Below are 19,696 nucleotides of genomic sequence, written 5' to 3'. Positions count from 1 at the left end.
CCCCCTGCTAAGTCGATAATTGGAAATGGTGTGTTTTTGGTGTTTGGCTGGGCCCTATGTCCGGACACAGGGTCCGGGGGGGGAACTACAGGCGCTCTCCTATTGCACAGCTGAGACCCTAAACGAAGTGGACGGCACGACTGCCATAACCGACCAAACTAAATGAAATGCAAAGAATACTTTGATGCTACAACATAGCCTTATTATGGACTTTGAAAATATACGTATCAAATTCCATATTTGTTCTTTTTTCAAACTACTTTACTATACTTTTGTGTTTTTATTTTTATTTTATTCTATTTCTTCTCCACTTTACATTCAATTTTGTTCTGCTGCTTTATTTATTAATTTTTTTCTAAAGAAATACTCGAGTACATACTTTTTGGTTGTACGTGTGTATTCTGTATGTTTGTGGATATACTGTATATGGGATCTGGTTGTGAGCTCCCCTGGTTTGTTTTACAAATCTTTAGTTTTGATGAGGGTGACCAGGGGCTTGTCGTCAGGGCTGTAATCTTCGTATGTGATAGGAGTGGCGTCGTACATCGCAGGCCTTGACTTCTTGCCGAACCTAACCGCAAAACATATACAATTAGTATTAGTATCAGGCATTTGATACAGCCGCCTTTATCCAACGACATTTACACTGAATTCAGAGACGATTGAGCTGGAGATTTATTCCCTTTTGAACATCAAGGCAAGGCATGTTTGCATATTTAGCACCCTTCAAACACAAGGCTGTTTCATGGTGCTTTACAAAGGAAGAAACCTCATGTAAAAACATTAAAAGGACAATCATTAACAGACTCCAAAAAAAAGAAGGAGAAAAGTATGGGACAGTGGGAGGAATAAACATAGCATTTCAGACATAGATTATTTTTGTTTGTTTTTTGATTTATTTTTGAAGGTTTTGTCCTTTTTATTGTAGCGTATGGGAGAAGGTATGGGAGAGAGAGCAGAAGACATGCAGCAAAGGACCACGGGCAGGAATCAAACCCTGGTCGCTGCGGTAAGGACTGGGCCTTAACGGTACGCGCTCTACCCGGTGAACCGCCGGGACGAGCCCAGACATACACTCGTAACAGAAATCTGCAGCAAATGTTTGGAGCCCTGATTCAAGTGCCGAGGCAAACACTTGAATCGTGCCCCGGCAATGTTTGTTTCCGGGTCAGATGCTGCATAAAAAGCTCCAGCGGTATAAAGGGGGCTCTGGGGCAGACGGCCGGAGGGGACTGACCTAGCGTGACGGATGGACGCGATGGCGTTGCTGAACTCGCTGTCGATGCTGCGGCAGTTGTAGAACTCCTGGTAGGCGTGGCGGGACGAGCCCTGGTACTCGATGCGGCTGATGCGGCAGATGCCCACGATGAGGATGATGAGCATGAGGACGAAGGCCACGCACAGGGCGCCGATGATGATGTACAGCGAGTGGCGCGGCATGGTGGTCAGGTTGTCGTCGGGGTGCGCCGGCTTCCACTGCAGGTCTGCACACACACACACACACACACACACACACAGGCATAGCCGCGCGCACACACACACACACACACACATATACACACACATACACACACACACAGAGGGGTAGCCGTGCACATGCACACACACACAAACACACAGATGAACGTATGCGCACACTCACACACACACACACACACACACACACACACACACAGATGAATACACACACAAGCCCATGTTGACGTAGCCTGTCTTTAGATGCAATGGCTCATCACAGGGTTCTCCACAGGGTGACTTACGGATCTCACAGCAGGGTCCCACCCAGCCGGGGGGGCAGTGACAGGTGAAGCTGTTTGATTGGTCGATGCAGGTGCCGCCGTGGTGACAAGGGTCGCTGTCACACTCGTTGACATCCACCTCGCAGCTCTCCCCTGATTGGGTGGAAGAAAGCATCACTTTAGGGTGTAGATAATGATCATTTGGAATCTAGTCAGGAACCCCTACGGGTCTTAAAGGTCCCCGGGCAGAGAAGATAATCCCCTTTCATTTAGCTCCGACTTCATAACATAACAACTCAGCCTTGCTTTCCACATACCAATAAAGTTTTAAATGCAATGTTTTAAATGCAACTCAACATTACGTATGCATTGCAGCCAGCGAGTGCATGCATAATGTTATGTTTCTGCAAATGCACTGACCTAAATTGAAAGGCTAAGGCTAATGATATATATATGCCAGGCATGGAGGCAGTGTGCGAAAAACCCTTCAATATTCGGGGGTCCCCATCTCCCGATTGTTGCGCAATATCGAAATATCGCAATATTGCAATATCGCAATATCGATCTAAATTTTTCTCATGCAGTAGACCTATAGAATACTTAGCAGACGTCAAGGCGCAAAGTCAAAGTACTTTGTGGGCGGTTCTGTGGACAACTTAAAACATATACGGACGCGGTCCTCGATGGCGCGGTCCTTAATGATATGCGGCAATACATTAACAAACATCGTTTGTTACCAGTATTGTATACGTTATCGTTGTCGACTTGTGTTCATAATATGCATGTGTCCCCCTGTTAATATACATCGCCATGGACTGCATTATGCGTTACGTGTTTAATTTGCGTGTGTTTAGACAGATGGGCATGCACACACACGCGCACCAAGCATCACCCGCATTCATTCATTCTTTTAAACACTCACTCGCGGTAAAACTATGTTTTCTCACGATCAAATACTCATCAATCCTAAAAGTAATGGGCTTGTACACGATGTCTGGGTCAAGAACATATGTGTTTGCTGTACAGTGTTTGCAGATACATTGATTTAAAAGTACAACTTACCGCTGTATCAGCTGTTCTTTCCCAAATCATTTAACCAATCATTTACCCTAAAACTAGATTTTGTTTTGGAAGCCTGGAATATACTTTGCTCGAATGTATTATTGTTATTATTATTATTTTAACGCATGGCATAGCCTACTATACTTCATTCATGTTCATTCATGCAGCCCTATGGAAAAAAATGTTTCCACAATCCACACGCTATTTATATGCACACGTATGAATAATCTTTGACATCATAATATTTAAATCAGGTTAATAATTTGCATGTTTGTGCTGTGTCAGGCATGCAAACTGGTTTGGGGTGAAAACCAAAAACCATAAAAAAATTATATTAAAAAAAATTATATAAAAAAAATTATATAAAAAAAAATGATAAATTAATTAATTCATTTAAAAGAATTTGACCTGCACGCATGTTTTTTTTTTACCTGCACGCATGGTTTTTTTGGACATGCGCGCAGGTCAAAAAAAAACATTCGCACGCAGGTCAAAAAAACAACCTGCGCGCAGGTCAAAAAAAAAACATGCACGCGCAGGTAAAAAAAAAAAAACATGCGCAGGTCAAATTTCTTTTTTTATTTATTTATTTTTATTTAATTTTTTTAATATATATATATATTTTTTTTATATTATTTTTTTTAAATAATTTTTTTGTCGTTTTCTGGGGAACAGTCAGCCTCCTATCAACTGTATCAATCATTAAAACAAATTCCTCATCTTCAATCATTGGGACTGCTAATCCTGTGTGTACAATGTATTTTGCTCTGGCATCCTCCTTGGTCTGTTGTTGTTCTGGGATGCACTAGCTTTATTTGCACTCAGTGGCCCATCCTTGTCGGAGGCCTTCTGTACCTGTGAGTTAGAATGGAGGGGGGTCCGATTTTTCTGTCTCTCATCCACTCCCGTCTCTCACTCAAACATACGCCCACACACAGCTCCAAGTTGTCTCTATACTATATTTCTGCTTCTTTCTCCCATCATAAGAACATTACTGTATGTAACCGTGGCTATTTGTTACGTGGCTTTCCCACTAAGATAGCTTTCTTTATAAAAAAAAATAGTATTCATTTTTAGTGTTTCTCATGTCACAGAAACCACAGTGAATCCTGTGTTTCTGTTTGTTTCAGCTTGTATTGTATTCCGATTTTAGCGAAAACACACATAACATTAGCTTGAAAGAAAAAAAAAACTGTTTAAGTATGCTTATCTTTGTGTGAATTTCGGGATGACTCGTCTGCCAATGACTTCAAGTTAGTTGTGTTTTAACCGGTGATTGTTGCGCCAAACTGTTTACAAAGGGACACTTGCTTGCGACGCAGCAAGTGCCTGCTAGTTGACCTGCCGGGCGGGACGATCAGTAGGCTACTTCCCCACATAAAGAGCTTAGTTCTGATTGGATCGCTTCCCAAATCGTCCCGCTTACATTTTCGTCTCGTTTTTATTCGTTAATGAAAGTGTCAAAAGATTTCGTCGTAGTTTTTGTCATCCTAAATTTATTTTTATTTAGGCCTAGTTATCGTCTCGTTTTCGTCAGACTGTAGACCCCCCCCACCACCCCCAATGTTTTCTCAATGGATCTCCACGAATCACACAAGTGGCCAATTTTGTTTAAAAAACGGCGAATTTTGCCGAAAGGTGACTAGTTTTCATCCCTGTGTGTATAGCCTACGTGTGTGTAAGCGTAGGCTATGTTGTAGTTCCGACCTGCCATGGCACGTCAAAATAGCAACAACAACTGCGCTATCCGCTATAGACCAGGTATTTTTCGGTCAGTGGCGCAATTTTTAGATCACTAAAATAGCACCAAGTATCATTTGCGCTGGAACATGCCCCTGCTTTTCACCGACACGCCTCTCCAGGCGCAAGTGTAGTGGTGCCTGGTTGCTGTGTGGGAAAATCAGCTTTGCGCCGGGTGCAAACTAGCAACGACACATGCGTCGGTGCAAGATAGGGCCCTTCTTCTGTTTGGCGCACATGGCCAATTTGCATACGCGCACAGGACTGGCTGGCTCCGCTTGGCAAAAAATAGAACATATTTGTGAATAAATGTTTAAAATTCTGAATACTGGACATGGTGAGCTTAAACACATTTAAATGACCATTAGTGACAATAAAATATATATATATATTTATTTATTTTTTTTTGACGAAATTTGAGACCCCCTTAAAATTTTGCTTTTGAGGCTTTCAGGGGGTCTCATGGGTTAATGGGGGGGGGGGGGGGCAGCCCCCCCGGACCCCCCGTATTTCACACACTGCATGGAGGGTATAGGGATATGGTGAGTGGGTCCCTACCTGTGAATCCTGGTGGGCACACACACGATGTGTTGAGGCCTGTGCTCTCGCAGCTTCCTCCGTTCTGGCAGTGCATCTTCAGGCAGGGGTCTTTGTAAATCTCACAGTGTCTTCCTACCAGGAAAAACCCACGGATAGCATTTATCATTAATATGCTTCCATGCACACACACACACATACACACACACATACAATATCATATATATATATATATATATATATATGACACACACCCACCTTGAAATTGCGGTGTGCACACACACTCATAAGCGTTGATGAGGTCCTTGCATGTGGCGTAGTTTTGGCAGGGGGCGGACAGACACTCGTTGTACTCCTCCTCACAGTACAGGCCATGGTAGCCTAATGGGGGAAAACCCCAAAGAATCACAAGGTTACTCAACTCTTGTGTTCCTTCCTCCATTCTCTTCCTCCATTTTGTTTTCCCGCTCTTCTCCATGACCTTCACTGCGCCTGGTGTCTTCGTAGTCACAGGGGAATTAACGCGTGCACTCCTTGTTATTAAAGCTACTGTTTGATGTTAACAGCACATAGTTTACACGGCACTCAACGGAAGCTTAACAAGGTTACGCTCGCTAATGTGTTAAGACGACAGCACATTGTGCTGTCGTACACAAGGGTACCCTTGTGTACCCTTGTATTCCCTTTCCAAAAAACAGAGACACAAACTGTGTCTGTAAACACCAGTCTGTGATCTGTGAAGCCCCAGTCCACCTGTACGTCTTCTACATGCTGAGACTAGGTTCCTATATGAAATGCAGTGCTCCATGTCCACCATTGGATGGCAGCTGCGTATTGATGCAAGGGAGAGAAGAAAAAAGGGTCTGACGTCAGAACACCACACCGTGTGACTCCCAAGGTCAACGCACACAGACGTCAACAGACTTTAAAGTCATCTTTTTGCTTTCCTGCTTTTCCTTTTTTTTGGTGGCAGGCTGCAGCAAATTAACAGAGCGTTTTATTTCAAAGGACAATGATGCACCTGCAAGAACACTCACAGACTAAAAGATATTCTGTCATAGTTACAGGTCGAGGCAGAGTGAGAACACTACATTTAGAAGAGGTGAGATGAGTGATCTGGGGAGGGAACTGGTGGATAATACATATATTGGAAGATGGCAACATGGGTATGACATTTCCAAGAATAGATTACAATAGATTCTAGAGATATATACACTATGCACTATCTGCACCCTTATGTGCCTACTCAAATATATACAATTGGGTGATGCTACTGATACCTACTGACCATCTGTTTTCTTTTAATGTTTTGATAGCCTGTAGCCTAGCTATAAAACGATACACTGACTCTCATTGGCTCTCCCCCCAGCTTCCAATAATTAGTTTCCACAAATCCCATCTCGAGGATGACTGGCAGAATTATGCCTCACTTGTCTGTGAGTGTGTGTGTGTGTGTGTGTGTGTGTGTGTGTGTGTGTGTGTGTGAGTGAGTGAGTGCACGTGCGTATGTGAGTGCGTATGCCTGCGTGCGTGTGTGTGTGTGTGTGCGTGCATGCGTGCTTAGGAAAGTAAAGTAAAGTTAGCACGGCGGTGGCGGCGGCGGCGCCAGCCTATAATAGCTAACATGGTTGTTTGGTGAGGAGAAGGGGTATAAATGAGGAGCCTTGGCTGGGGCCCTCCAGGTCCTCGGAGGAGAATGTCAGGGAAATGTCAAGTTTCTTTCCCAGGCAGGGGCTGCCTTGTGAGGGGCTGGGGAGAGTGATCCCCAGCCGCCGCCGCCACCCCTCTGAGCAGGGAGGCAGATAGCGGGGGGGATGGCAGCCAGTCTGCACAAATGCCCAGTAGTGATCTTCTTCTGTCACCAAGCCAGCAAAGCCAAACATAGTAGTCTTCTTGTATGTGTGTGTGTGTGTGTGTGTGTGTGTGTGTGTGTGTGTGTGTGTGTGTAATGTAGATTCTCTGTCTCAATTCCCTTGAAGCCCTCTTTTATATTAGCGGGAGAAGCTTACACACCATCCTTCGGACACACACCCTGACACACACACACACACACACACACACTCTCACTCTAACACACACACACATACACACACACACACACACACACACACACACACACACTAATACCAATACACAGTTATGACCTTTTATCTACCTCATCAGTATTCCATCTGTTGTCTAAACATGTGTGTGTCTGTGTGTGTGTGTGTGTGTGTGTGTGTGTGTGTGTGTGTGTGTGTGTGTGTGTGTGTGTGTGTGTGTGGGGGTGGGTGGGTGGGTGCATGTGTGGCTGTTTTAATGTGTGCGGTTGCACGAGTGTGCGAGTGCATGAGTGTGCATGTGTATACGCATGTCCTCGGTAAGGTAATGTCTGGGACACTAATTGCATATCACCAATCTCAGAGATCCCATTAGACAGGCCTGGCAGAGCATCACTATTTGATTGGACCACAGCATCTGGCAAACTAGCTCTGTCACAGCCTGAACCACTGCTCGGAGCCACACACACACACACACACACGTAGGCGCACACATACATACAGATACACACACATTGATACACACAAACAGATGCAAAGCAACCGTGGCAACCAGACGACAGGATGGGAGGGGAGTAGGGTGGGGTGAACAGACAGCGAGACAAAGAGATGAAGAACACAAATAGTCAAGATGGTGGCCAGGAGAAGACTAAAGCCTAAGTATAGGGATACATACCTTTGATATGTTTCCACATTTTAATGCTTGTATTTCATGTGTGTACTTAAAGGCTTGTCTTATCTGCAATTCTTCAATTACCAATTCAGGATTCAAAGGCAATACACACATTTTTTAAGATTTAAAGCAATGCATATAGTTCATGTCTTGATGTGTGATTTGATGATGTTTCACACTTCGATTTCAATTTACTTCTCACATTCTCAATTAAAGTGTCTTATTTTAACCTCAGCAAAAAACAAATTAAAGAATCATTCTCTTCTTAAGCATAGCCCAGTGTTCATCTGAAACCACCTCCTTGTCTCTACCCCTCCTCAGCCTCGCTGACCTCGTTCAAGTCCCCCAAACTGGAGGCTGATTGGCCTCAACAAATAGTCAAACAATATTTAAAGTCAAGAAGAGCACCGGGCCCACGGTCCGCAGCCCGTCACACTGCGCGCGCGCGTGTGTGTGTGTGTGTGTGGCCCGACACAGAGGAACAAAGCTCGGGTAGCACGTTATCTTTACAGGCAGTCCAATCATGCCTTTACCTTCCCTCAGCAGAGGGAAATGAGGACAAAAACACGTTGTGATTACTCATCATTCAGTTCAATCGGTGTCAGCATACGGCCACCGCTGCCATTAACTTCTAAATATAACCCCTCCGTTCAGCAAAACCTTCTTCACTGCCTCTCGATGGAAGCCCACGGCATGCAAAAATCACTCAAAAGCCCTAAAAATGGGGACCTTGTATGTGAGCGGACTGGGACCAGTGCAGCGGCACACTTCAACGGTTCACTTTCATTTTTTTGCGAAAAGATAAATTTCAGTTTCAGCCGGGCCAATAAACGATCACAAAACCACGCGGTCGTAAACTATTCCCACTCGCTCCTTCCCCCAAAGCGTTCCCTCTCACGCTAACGTCAAACGTGATTTTGGGAGTGCAGACGGAGCGAGGGCGGAGCAGTGATGGAGTCTCACCTGGGACACAGAGGCAGCGGTAGCTGTTCCCCACGCTGCGACAGATCCCGTGGGCGCAGGGGTTCAGGGCACAGAAGTCCACCAGCTGGGAGCAGGTGGGCCCCGTGAAGCCGGCTGGGCAGCTGCAGCTGAAGCCCGCGGGGCCCTGGGCGTAGCAGGTCCCGTTGTTGTGGCAGGGGCCGGAGGCACAGGGGTCCGCCTTCTGATCACACATAGCCCCCTGGTAGCCTGGAGAGAGAGAGAGTGGGAGAGGCAGGGAGAGAGAGAGAGAGAGAGAGAGAGAGAGAGAGAGAGAGAGAGAGAGAGAGAGAGAGAGAGAGAGAGAGGGAGAGAGAAGGGAGAGGGAAGACAGGTTAATTATAGATAAGATAGGATGGGATAAGGTTAGACAAGGTTATACAGTATGGTAAGATATGTACTAATCCCAGATGGGAAATGTGAGGATAAGGGATATAGTATGCTAAGGGAGGGTTAGATAACATAAGATAAAATCAAATAAAATGCACTGTATTAATCCCAGAAAGGATTATAAGAATCATAATAAAAACAAATGCTCATTTAAGAATAGGAATTATGCCAAAAATATGCAAACCAATTCATCTATATACGCAATATAAGAAATGCTAATGCAGAATCTAAATGGAAATTATAATTGACAGTGTTCATTCTGCCTCACTGACACATTATTGACAATGTGTAGGAGAGAGAGTTGGAAGAGGTAGACTAATGTCACATTCAAATAGGGTAAAGGAAAATAAAAATGAGGGATGTGGGCTAGGGAGTATAGGGGCTAAGGAGCCTGGGAGAGACTGGAGAGTTAAAGTCCCAGTGGAGGGAGCTCTGTGATGAATGCTCTTCTCTTAATATAGAAGGGAGAGCGGCTTTGTCTTTGTGCTCACTGTCTGCGTTCAGCAGAGTCATCTGATTTATCTGTATGGAACCGGCCCCCAGCAGCACTGGAATTTATAACATGACACATGTCTGCACGAAGGGTGTTTAAACACACTTACACACACACACACACACAGCTACACTCACACAAACACGTATATACACACACGCGCAGGCACGCAGGCACGCAAGCACACACACACACACACACACACACACACACACACACACACACACACACACACATGTACGCACCCACAGCAGCATTGGAATTCATTACAATACATTTGTGTACACAAATGGTGTTTAGACACACACACACACACACACAAACACACACACATTTGTGTACACAAATGTATTGTAATGAATTCCAATACATTACCACACATTTGTGCACACGTGTGCAGGCACGCGCACACACTTTTGTACTCACACACACACACACAGACACACACAGACATACACGTGCACACGCACACACACACACACACACACACACACACACACACACACACACCCATGTGCACACACACATTATCTCATGCAGAGGGCTTTCATGCGTGTTCCCGGCTACACTACAAGATAAGACCAGACTTTTCAAATGTATCACCCTTGGGAGACTGTCTTTGGAAAATCTCAGTTTTCTGTGGATGAAAACATTGAATGGAAGAAAGGCCAGAATGGAGTGAAAAAAATGTTTAGACATAGATAAAAACTGAACAACACATGTCTGGCAGGAGCACCAGTGTGTGCCCTGGGTTCTGTTTTCCGAACGAAAATACCCCCTGCTGCTGCTGCACTGCAGAACTCCCTACAATGTAGGACAGGACCGTGTTCTTTAAATATTTATTGTGTGCTAACAAACACTAGCCTGCTTATTCACATTACAAACACACACATACCCCCCCCCCACCCCACACACACACACACACACACAACCATGCACAAATGTGCACACACACTCATATGCACACACCCGGACACACACACACACACACACACACACACACACACACACACGTACAAACTCTCATACACACACACACACACACACACACACACACACACACACACACACACAGGTTTCTATTTCCCAAGTGATTTCTTGTTATTTTACATAAACCTGCCTTTTAAAAAAACAGGCTGGACATAATTACACAATGAGCCTGGCATGAGCGGAGGACTTAACAGCCAGCTTTAAAATAAACCTTCCAAGAATGAAGTGCACTCAAACCCTCTCTCGCTGCCTGCATGCACACAGGCAAGCTCCTCCAAACCTCTCCTGGCGCTAATAATACATTAGTAATAGCTGCAGCCCGTCCTCTGAAGCCGCTCCATGTATCCGTGGAAACTCATCTTCTGAACTTCAAGGTGCGATGGATTATGAATTCCAGTGATGGCCTGCGGGTCTGAAGATTAATCATGAAAACCTTTGCAAGACCTCCTCCTTATCAGAGTGAAGGCACTGCTGGGGGGCCTAACTGGAATCAGAACCACTCCCTCTAACCGTACCGCCACCTGTCCCATGCTGCTCTGATATCCATGCTGAGGACAGTATTACTACTGACTACTTCCTCTGCTCCCACTGGTTTGTCTGCATTCATGTGAATTGGGTATGTGTGTGTGTGTGTGTATGCATGTTTGTATGCATGTGTGTGTGTGTGTGTGTGTGTGTGTGTGTGTGTGTGTGTGTGTGTGTGTGTGTGTGTGTGTGTGTGTATGCATGTGTGCGTGCATGTGCATGTGTGCGTGTGTGTGTTTGTGTGTGTTTGTGTGCATGTGTGTGTGTGTGTGCGTGTGTGTTTGTGTGTGTATGCATGTGTACGTGCATGTGTGCTTATGTTTTTGTGTGTATGCATGTGTGCGTGGCTGTGTGCATGTGCATCTGTGTGCGTGTGTGTATGCATGTGTGCATGCATGTGTGCGTGCTCTGTGTTTGTGTGCGCACATGTGTGTGTGTGTGTGTGTGTGTGTGTGTGTGTGTGTGTGTGTGTGTGTGTGTGTATCTATGAATGAGCGTGTGTTTGAAAGTAGACTAGCGTGCTCTGGCGTAGGGGTGGCCACTGCTTCTGCACCAGTTTTGCGGTCAGAGTGTTCCCTGGAGACGCTGGCGTGGGTCGCCGAGGCTAGGGTAACTAATTAAAACAGCGGAGGGAGGTTTAAATTAAGCATCTAAGTGGAACAGATACTGATAAACACAGAGCACGCACGCAGGGCCCACTAGGAGCGGGGGTCTAACTCGCTAAGTCGAGCCGTCACGCTGGAGGAAATATGCATGCAAACACGTATACCTGTGATCTGTGCTGTCGGCCTCTGTGTGGAGGACTGGCTGGTGTGGGGATGGACTCTTGCAGAGGAAGCCACACAATTGTGCTCTTTGTGGTATATATGTAAGTTTGTATGTGTATCTCGTTTGATGCAATGAATACCATGCACCACCTACTAGGATGCACATGACAAATATAAATCTAATACTAGCTACTCTGCAGTTCAAATGTCAAAATGACCAAATGTACAACATATGTGTATGTTTTCTATCTATTTATAATCTCTGAATGTTTAAACGCATATACCCATTGAAAATGTGCATGTATCAATGTATATATCCATGATGGTCACTATGAATGGGGCTTTGAATGCACCATCTCTAATTGGGAGAGCTCACCTTCAGTGCAGTAGCACCTGGGTCCCGCCTGGCTGCTGAAGCAGGTGGCTCCGTTCTTGCAGGGCTGGGACAGGCAGTGGTCCACCAGAAACTGGCACCTCTCCCCCTCATAGCCTAGAAAGCCAACAGAGACACTCAGTTGTCCACTTTGCCAGCAGGGGTGGTTTGGCAGAGGTAACGGTGTTGTTCCTTGCTCTCTGGGCTTCAGCGGGCTTGTTTTCGGCTGTATTACTACTTATCTCAAATGATCCGATAATGCTCATGGGGGAGAGCTGTGTTATTGCACGAAACAATCTGTCAGCATAGGCTGTTGTAAATATTGAACTGATGCATTTTGGATTATCCCTTCTTCTCTCCGATTTGAATTATTTAGGCAACCTAACAAAATTGTAACACAATTTGTGAAAAAACAAGAATAATAGTCTTCAACGTATGTTCACGTGCTTATCAATACATTGTTTGACTAATTACATAACCATCACATCATGGTCTTTTGCCTCTCAAACAAGAAGAAAACATCGGCTACCTGTGTTAAAAAAGCATATAAGGATGAGGTATCCATACACCTGGTGTCTTGTATTTGTTGCGTGATACAAGAAACACAAGCTTCACGCATACATTACCTCATGACGGGATGGTTAGCAGCCACATAGCCTTATGGGAGAGCTTTCGACGAGGCGTCTGCTCCAACTACATCAGATAATTCACACATCCCTGCAAGCCTGCCCTCGCTGTGTGTTTGGATTCCAAAATAGGTCTCCCTGACGACATCAAAGGCTCTCCATCTCCTTCATTTAGAGTCTCTCTCCGACACACAGAGAGGAGAGCTCTGTGTTGTTCTCTATGTGGGTAAAGTTCTATGCCCTAAATGGGTCTCCATGCATCTCAATGAAACCTTTCATATCATCGTGTGCACAAGTGAGTGAACACAGCCGAGTGTAGAAACGTGTCTCCACATATTCAAAGTGCATTACATAAATATAATAGTAAACTATTATTAGTACATTTATTACTATTATATATTAATATTATTATTATTACTATTATTTTATGTACAAACTGAGAGAATAATAATTTATTATTGTCTAATGTGATTGTTTGTCTGTTTGGATGCGTAGACTATGAATATTGATACATAGAACACACACACACACACACACACACACACCTGCGGGGCAGGCGCATGTGAAGTTGCGTCCCTGGTCTCCCTGCCTGACGTCGGAGCAGGTGGCGTTGTTGCGGCACGGGCGGTGGTGACAGGCGTCAAACTCCTCACAGAAGATGCCCGTGTAGCCGTCCTCACACTCACAGAAGAACGTGCTCTGTAAGGCAGGTGGTGGGGACGGGGGGACGCACACAGATATGCACGTACGCACACACACACACACACACACACACACACACACACACACACACACACAAGATGAACACTTCCAAACGTCTCTGAGTACATTAATTCAATATGAATTCAGAATGAAGACAAAATAATGAGGCAAGAAAAAAAAGAAAGTACCACCGAACGCTTGCTGCAGTAGTGCGGTACGACAGCTACTTTAACAATGGGATAATGAGCCAGCTATTGTCATGCGTTAAGGATAACGACTTGAGACGAAAGGAAACACTTTCCCTCAACTCCTTGCAGCAAGGCCTTTGAAACACCGCCTATCCCCCCTCCTTCAACCTTCTCCATGAAATTTGTGAAACTTGTTAAGCTAGCATCAGCCTCAGCACAAACAGACCCTTTGCACCCAAATCCCCAGGCTTTGCAGGCACTAGAACTCTGCGCAGCCCCCCGGCTCCTGCGTGCCTCCCCTCACAATCTCACTATCGCTCCTCTATTAGTACTCTCTACCTCCCTTCCACTAGGAGCTCCCAGGCACCTCCCCCTCCTACTCTTCCTCCTCCTCTCCTGCTCCTCCTCCTCCTCCTCTTCCTCATCCTCCTTCTCCTCCTCCTTATTACAGAGTGCATGCAACAGAGGTGTGGGGAGACACAGAACAGATGACCCAGGTTTTTTTTTAGTTGTCTTCTATTTGGAACGACATATACTGTGTGCTTATGTGCCGCTCTCAAAATGAAGAGTGATGATTAATAGATTGTACTGCATTGCAGTACATAAAGCGCTGGTGTGGTGTGGATTTTGTGGTCTTTTCTTAGCCTTTGGTAGCCTCGGAAGTATGAGGGCTTTAATCGCAGAATAAATAAACTTTGAATGATGACACAGTTCAGCTCCCAGGCCGATTCCCATCGCCAGCCTTCCGTGTGCTCTGAGATCAGAGCCGTGTTGTTCAGTTCTGCCCCGTTCTGTCTCGGGCTGGCCCCCTTGCCTATCTGTATTTGTCTATGTCTGACTTGTTCTGCTCTTTCTGATAGGACCTCTTCTGGTCATGTTTCTTCAGATCTGCTCCCTATTCCCGTTTGTTTTGCTCCCCAATGGCCCCCCGGGGACCAGGCAGAGGGAGCGGGGGGGTGGGGGATGCAGGCAGTAGATACAGGCCTGCTTAAGATGTTTGGGTACCCCAGTTGATAAGAGAGCATCTCTCTTCTTTGTTTGCTTTACTGTGAGCAAGATACCATGAGCGGGCCGGCGTGCATTGATCAGAAATAAATCTCGGTTGTTTGTATTGCTGGGCACTGCCATGGATATGCTCACTAGCCATTGCATTGTTTAATGTGTAAATCAATAGTGTGTTGTAACTGGATAAGTGAGAGAGTGGACACACACTTCCAGGCCATCTTCTTTAGAGCTTAACCTGGGTCTTTTTTCCCCAGCCTCATTTCATAATGTATCCTACAATGGTGGTAAATGGAGGGGGGGGCTGGATGTGAACGTTTACTATGTCTGAAACGTGTACTGAATTCAATGTTTAAAGTTGGATTCAGTGAATTCTTGTTCATTTGGAACACAGTGTGGATTTAACGTTTCAGATTAAATTATTTCAATGTTTCATGTTGGATTCACTGATTACAATTCTTCATGTTGAATCTGTGCGTTGGCCATCCTCTATGGAAGGGTCCAGACTTACCGCAGAAGGCTGCGTGATGCACTTGCCCTTCCCAGAGCATTGTGGGTCGCTGAAGCGGCTGCCTGGCTCCACGCAGCTGCTGGCCTTCACCGTCAGGTTGAGACGCAGTGTCACCTCCGGTGCAGTGGGGGAGCCCACACGCAGTATGCCTAAAACAGGTCAACATTAGTGGTGGATTTCATGATTCGTTTGCTTGTTCACGAGTCAGCGTCAGCGACTCACCGACTAGTGGGTGTGTCTGGGAGTCAAGTCTCCGAGAACGAACGATACGAACAAGAGAGAACTGAAACGGGGAATCAGGTCGGTTCGTTCCTGTTAAAGAGTCATTCATTCGAACTGATTGCTGATATGCTTATTGGTGTACATAGAAGAGGTGTGATGGAGTAAAAAGCCTTTATCATAGAGATGGAACAGTAGGGGAAAACACAGGTGTATATCAAGGTATTAATCATGGCATGGCATCATGGCATGAATACAGTCCACCCACAAATCCTCTCACAAAATTTAACTCTTTCGGGTAAAGCTAAATAAAAACTTTGTTGTGATTCTTTGCGATTTCTTGGTGCCCACACTATAAAATAAAATATTATTAGGAGCCAAATCAAGGCAGACATCTACAGGGGGCCCTTGACGAAACAAGCATCGCATTAAAGATTAACTGGCAACATAAAGAGGATGATCTGATCCAATAAACTATTATCCCAGCAGGGACAGACCTGCCGCACACACACAGACACACACACACACACACACACACACACACACAACAACAAACTCACACACAGATGCACACACATATGCACATATGCAGGTGCCTGTACAAACATACATTTCTTACATACCATAGTCATTTAACATGCTGGCTTGTGTATGAAAGTACACACACGTATGTCTTTGCTCATGTTACACTTTGTCAAAAGCTAAAGAGGAAACATGGCTTCTAATCTTTCTCAATTTCACCTTTATTATTGTCCTCTATCTTTCTCCTTCTTATCTTCGGTCTCAATTTCCTTCCCTTCATTTATATCTCTGCCCGGCTCCTTAGCACTTAGGCTCCTTCTCTCTCTCTCTTTCTCTGGTTCTCCCTGTCTCTCTATCCATCCCATCTCTCCTCCCCGGCCCCCGCCTGACTCCTGGCTCCCTGGCTGATTTAAGCAGTCACAGAGGCTGTGTAACAGTGCTGTGAGACATGACCAAGGTCAGTATCCAGGAGGGTTTGGATTGGCTCTGTGCAACCGCCTTTCGCCTGGGTACTTGTAGCATGGCAATGTGGAACCAGCCAGCCCTTGCAGAGACAGAGTTAGCCAGCCGTCCCCCACTGCCAGGGGGGCCGCCAGCCACACAGTGATGGAGACAGCAGCATGACCCCCCCCCCAGTCTGATAGCGCGACTCACATTAACCCCTACCATCTAACACCTGCCGCCGCCAGGACAAGCTTTTAATATCCCAAGTGATGGTCTCGAAAAACATCCGTTTGTGTGTGTGTGCGTGCGTGCGTGTGTGGGTGTGTGTGTATGTGTGTGTGCGTGCATGTGTGTGTGGGTGTGTATGTGTGTATGTGTGTGTGTGTGTGTGTGTGTGTGTGTGTGTGTGTGTGTGTGTGTGTGTGTGTGTGTGTGTGTGTGTGTGCATGTGTGGGTGCATGTATGTGTGTACTGTATTCAAACAAAGGTTGCATATTAATCGCAATCACACGAAAATAGTAGTTTTGTGCAAATATTCAATTTATATTCATGTATGCAAATAGCATTCCCTTCTCCCTCAATGACATTTAAAGAATGAATGTAAAATTATATATTATTTGCTCTAAGATGTCATTCTGTCATTGCAAAATGTGTCAAAGTGGTAGCTTGATGTCAAAGCTGTTTTTCTTTGAGAGTACAATAGTGGTGATTGTGCCCTGCTGATCCCATTGGTACAGTAGACGTGTCCTTGAAGACCTTCTCATCTCTACCTACTCTTCTATTACTTCAAAAAGTAAGGATCATATGCAGGTTTACATGAATATGTAATGTTTGTGTTTGTGTATTCATGCTTGTGTGCTAGTGTATGAGTCTTTCTTGTTTGTGTGTGTGTGTGTGTGTGTGTGTTTTCTAGTGTAAGTGTCTTTGTTCTGTGTGTGTGTGTGTGTGTGTGTGTGTGTGTGTGTGTGTGTGTGTGTGTGTGTGTGTTTTCTAGTGTAAGTGTCTTTGTTGTGTGTGTGTGTGTGTGTGTGTGTGTGTTTTTTAGTGTAAGTGTCTTTGTTGTGTGTGTGTGTGTGTGTGTGTGTGTGTGTGTGTGTGTGTGTGTGTGTGTGTGTGTGTGTGTGTGTGTGTGTGTGTGTGTGTGTGTGTGTGCGTGTCAGCGCAGGGTTTGTGTAACTGGCAGTGTCTTACTCAGGAAGTAGTTTTGTCCCAGGGGCAGGGAGTGCTCTGGTACCACCAGCCCATCCACAGCCTCCTGGAACCACATCATGGTGCCCTCCAGCAGGGAGGAGCGGAGGAAGCCCTCCTCCCCCACACGCCACAGCACCGGAGCCCCACTGGCGTTCACCAGCACCCTGCCAGGGAGGGATCACAGGTGAGGGGAGAAAATAGAACAGCTACAGGAGATATATATAGGTATAGGTATAGGTAGATATATTTGCTATGTATATATATAGGTAGAAAATATATTAAAATATATACTGTATAATTTAATATATTATGATATAGTGCCCTTTTAATATATTTTTTATATGAATAAATAAGTAATTATTATTTATTAATACTAATTAATTTGTAATTATTCATAAATGCTAAATAATTGAGAGAAAAACACATGAAACACATTTCTCCCTCTCTCTCTCTCTGTCTCTCTCTACCTCTCCTCCACTTCAAATAAAGTGGTGGTTTTGTGTACGCGTGTCTGTGTGTGTGTGCACTTGCTTGCCGCATGTGTTTGAGGTGAGTGTCTGCATGTGTGTTTGTCCTTTCATGCCTTTTTTAGGGAGGGTACTCAGGGCCCAAACAAAAGGGAACAGAGGATCAGCTAATGAGCCTGTGCCAGTCGATGGGATCGTGATCAAGCCCAGAGTCGTGGCTGTTATCACTAATGAAGTGAACAGCGTTAAGGGTCTCCACTATTCACCTTGACCACTGCTCTCCATACATAATTAATGACTGTTATTTACCTCTCCAGCCTGCCAAGGTAGCGCTGGGAAGGAGCACAACCCTTTGATTAGGGCCACGGACAAAAGGTTGCTTCTGTTGGTGTTTTTTGGGGAGAAATCAATGTTTTTCCTTTTAAGTGAGTCACCAACAGATTTGAATTCTTCTCACTCTCAAGAGAAAGGGAGCCAAATTGGGTAATGTCATTCAATAGATCCACTACTGAATGGGTTAGAATGGGTTTAAAATTATTATTTTTTTTATTATCCTCCATCGAGGGGTCATCAGTGCAGCTTGTCTTGCTATTGTCTGACAAGTCTTCAACAGATTTAAAAAACGTCTCATGCTCCCTGAGAGCAGGTTGGACCGCAGGAACACCAGGACGGTAGTCTTACTTGACAGCAGTCTCCTCGGGCACCTCTACGGACAGAGTCAGGGTCCCGGATGTAAGCTCACACAGCTCCGGGCTCACACAGTGCAGGCCCTCGGTCACCTGCGTCACACATAGACACACAACCACACTCGTGCACACACACACACACACACACACACACACACACACACACACACACACACACACACACACACACATACGTATACGCACAAACACACATACACACAAACACACAAATGCAGGCGCAAACGCACACACACACAAATTCGCAAACAACAAAAACAAAAGATCCATTAATGATATTCTACTCAAAGACAAAACAATAATGTGACAGAATCACAGGGAAGACGCTCCTCGTCTTTTTTGGTTCAACATGACAAAAGTGTTTCTACCCTCTCTGCCTCCCACAACACCACCAGCAGCCTTTGCCCGGCCTTGGGTTGCCATGGTTGCAGGGTGGGCTGGGCTGGAGCTGCGGTGGAGGGGGCGCTGGTTGGCTGTTGTGGTTGAGTGGCGGCCGAGGCAGTGGAGGTGATTGGAGTAGCCAGCTCAGGGGCGGACGGAGTAGCTGGGTCCCAGTTGGCAGTGGACGGGTCGGGGAGGCTTTGATCACACCTCTCCCCCTCGTAGCCCTCAGTGCACTCGCAGGTGTAAGCTGTCTCGCCTTCTAACTCTCCATCGCCGCGGCTGCAGTTTCCATGGAGACAAGGGCTGCTGGCACAGGGGTCTGTGAAAAACTACAAGTAAGGAGACGGAGGAGAAGAAAAAGAGCAATGGTGAAATAAAACCGTATGAATAGTTCCTGTCCTCGTAGACCATGTAGACCGCATTGCTG

General features: G+C 45.5%; 1 protein-coding gene across 1 annotated transcript in view; it reads right to left on the bottom strand.

The window, feature by feature from the left end:
* Nucleotides 1-459: 459 nt before the first annotated feature.
* Nucleotides 460-19,696, bottom strand: part of dner (delta/notch-like EGF repeat containing) — a gene marked incomplete at its 3' end in the record, with an annotated part of 37,221 nt that continues 17,984 nt past the window's right edge. The window contains exons 2-13 of the mRNA XM_084466721.1: nucleotides 19,254-19,598; nucleotides 18,863-18,960; nucleotides 17,715-17,878; nucleotides 15,339-15,487; nucleotides 13,481-13,634; nucleotides 12,313-12,426; nucleotides 8,754-8,981; nucleotides 5,337-5,459; nucleotides 5,100-5,213; nucleotides 1,761-1,892; nucleotides 1,238-1,484; nucleotides 460-571 (exon numbers count right to left, since the gene is read on the bottom strand). Of these exons, the coding sequence (XP_084322847.1) occupies nucleotides 460-571; nucleotides 1,238-1,484; nucleotides 1,761-1,892; nucleotides 5,100-5,213; nucleotides 5,337-5,459; nucleotides 8,754-8,981; nucleotides 12,313-12,426; nucleotides 13,481-13,634; nucleotides 15,339-15,487; nucleotides 17,715-17,878; nucleotides 18,863-18,960; nucleotides 19,254-19,598 (1,980 nt within the window). The remainder of the gene's footprint in view (nucleotides 572-1,237; nucleotides 1,485-1,760; nucleotides 1,893-5,099; nucleotides 5,214-5,336; nucleotides 5,460-8,753; nucleotides 8,982-12,312; nucleotides 12,427-13,480; nucleotides 13,635-15,338; nucleotides 15,488-17,714; nucleotides 17,879-18,862; nucleotides 18,961-19,253; nucleotides 19,599-19,696) is intronic.

The sequence above is a fragment of the Micromesistius poutassou genome (genome assembly GCF_964030765.1).
Source record: "Micromesistius poutassou genome assembly, chromosome: 4".
In the NCBI taxonomy this organism is placed as follows: domain Eukaryota; kingdom Metazoa; phylum Chordata; class Actinopteri; order Gadiformes; family Gadidae; genus Micromesistius; species Micromesistius poutassou.
Note: the sequence above shows the minus strand (reverse complement) of the source record. Positions and strands in the feature narration are given on the sequence as shown.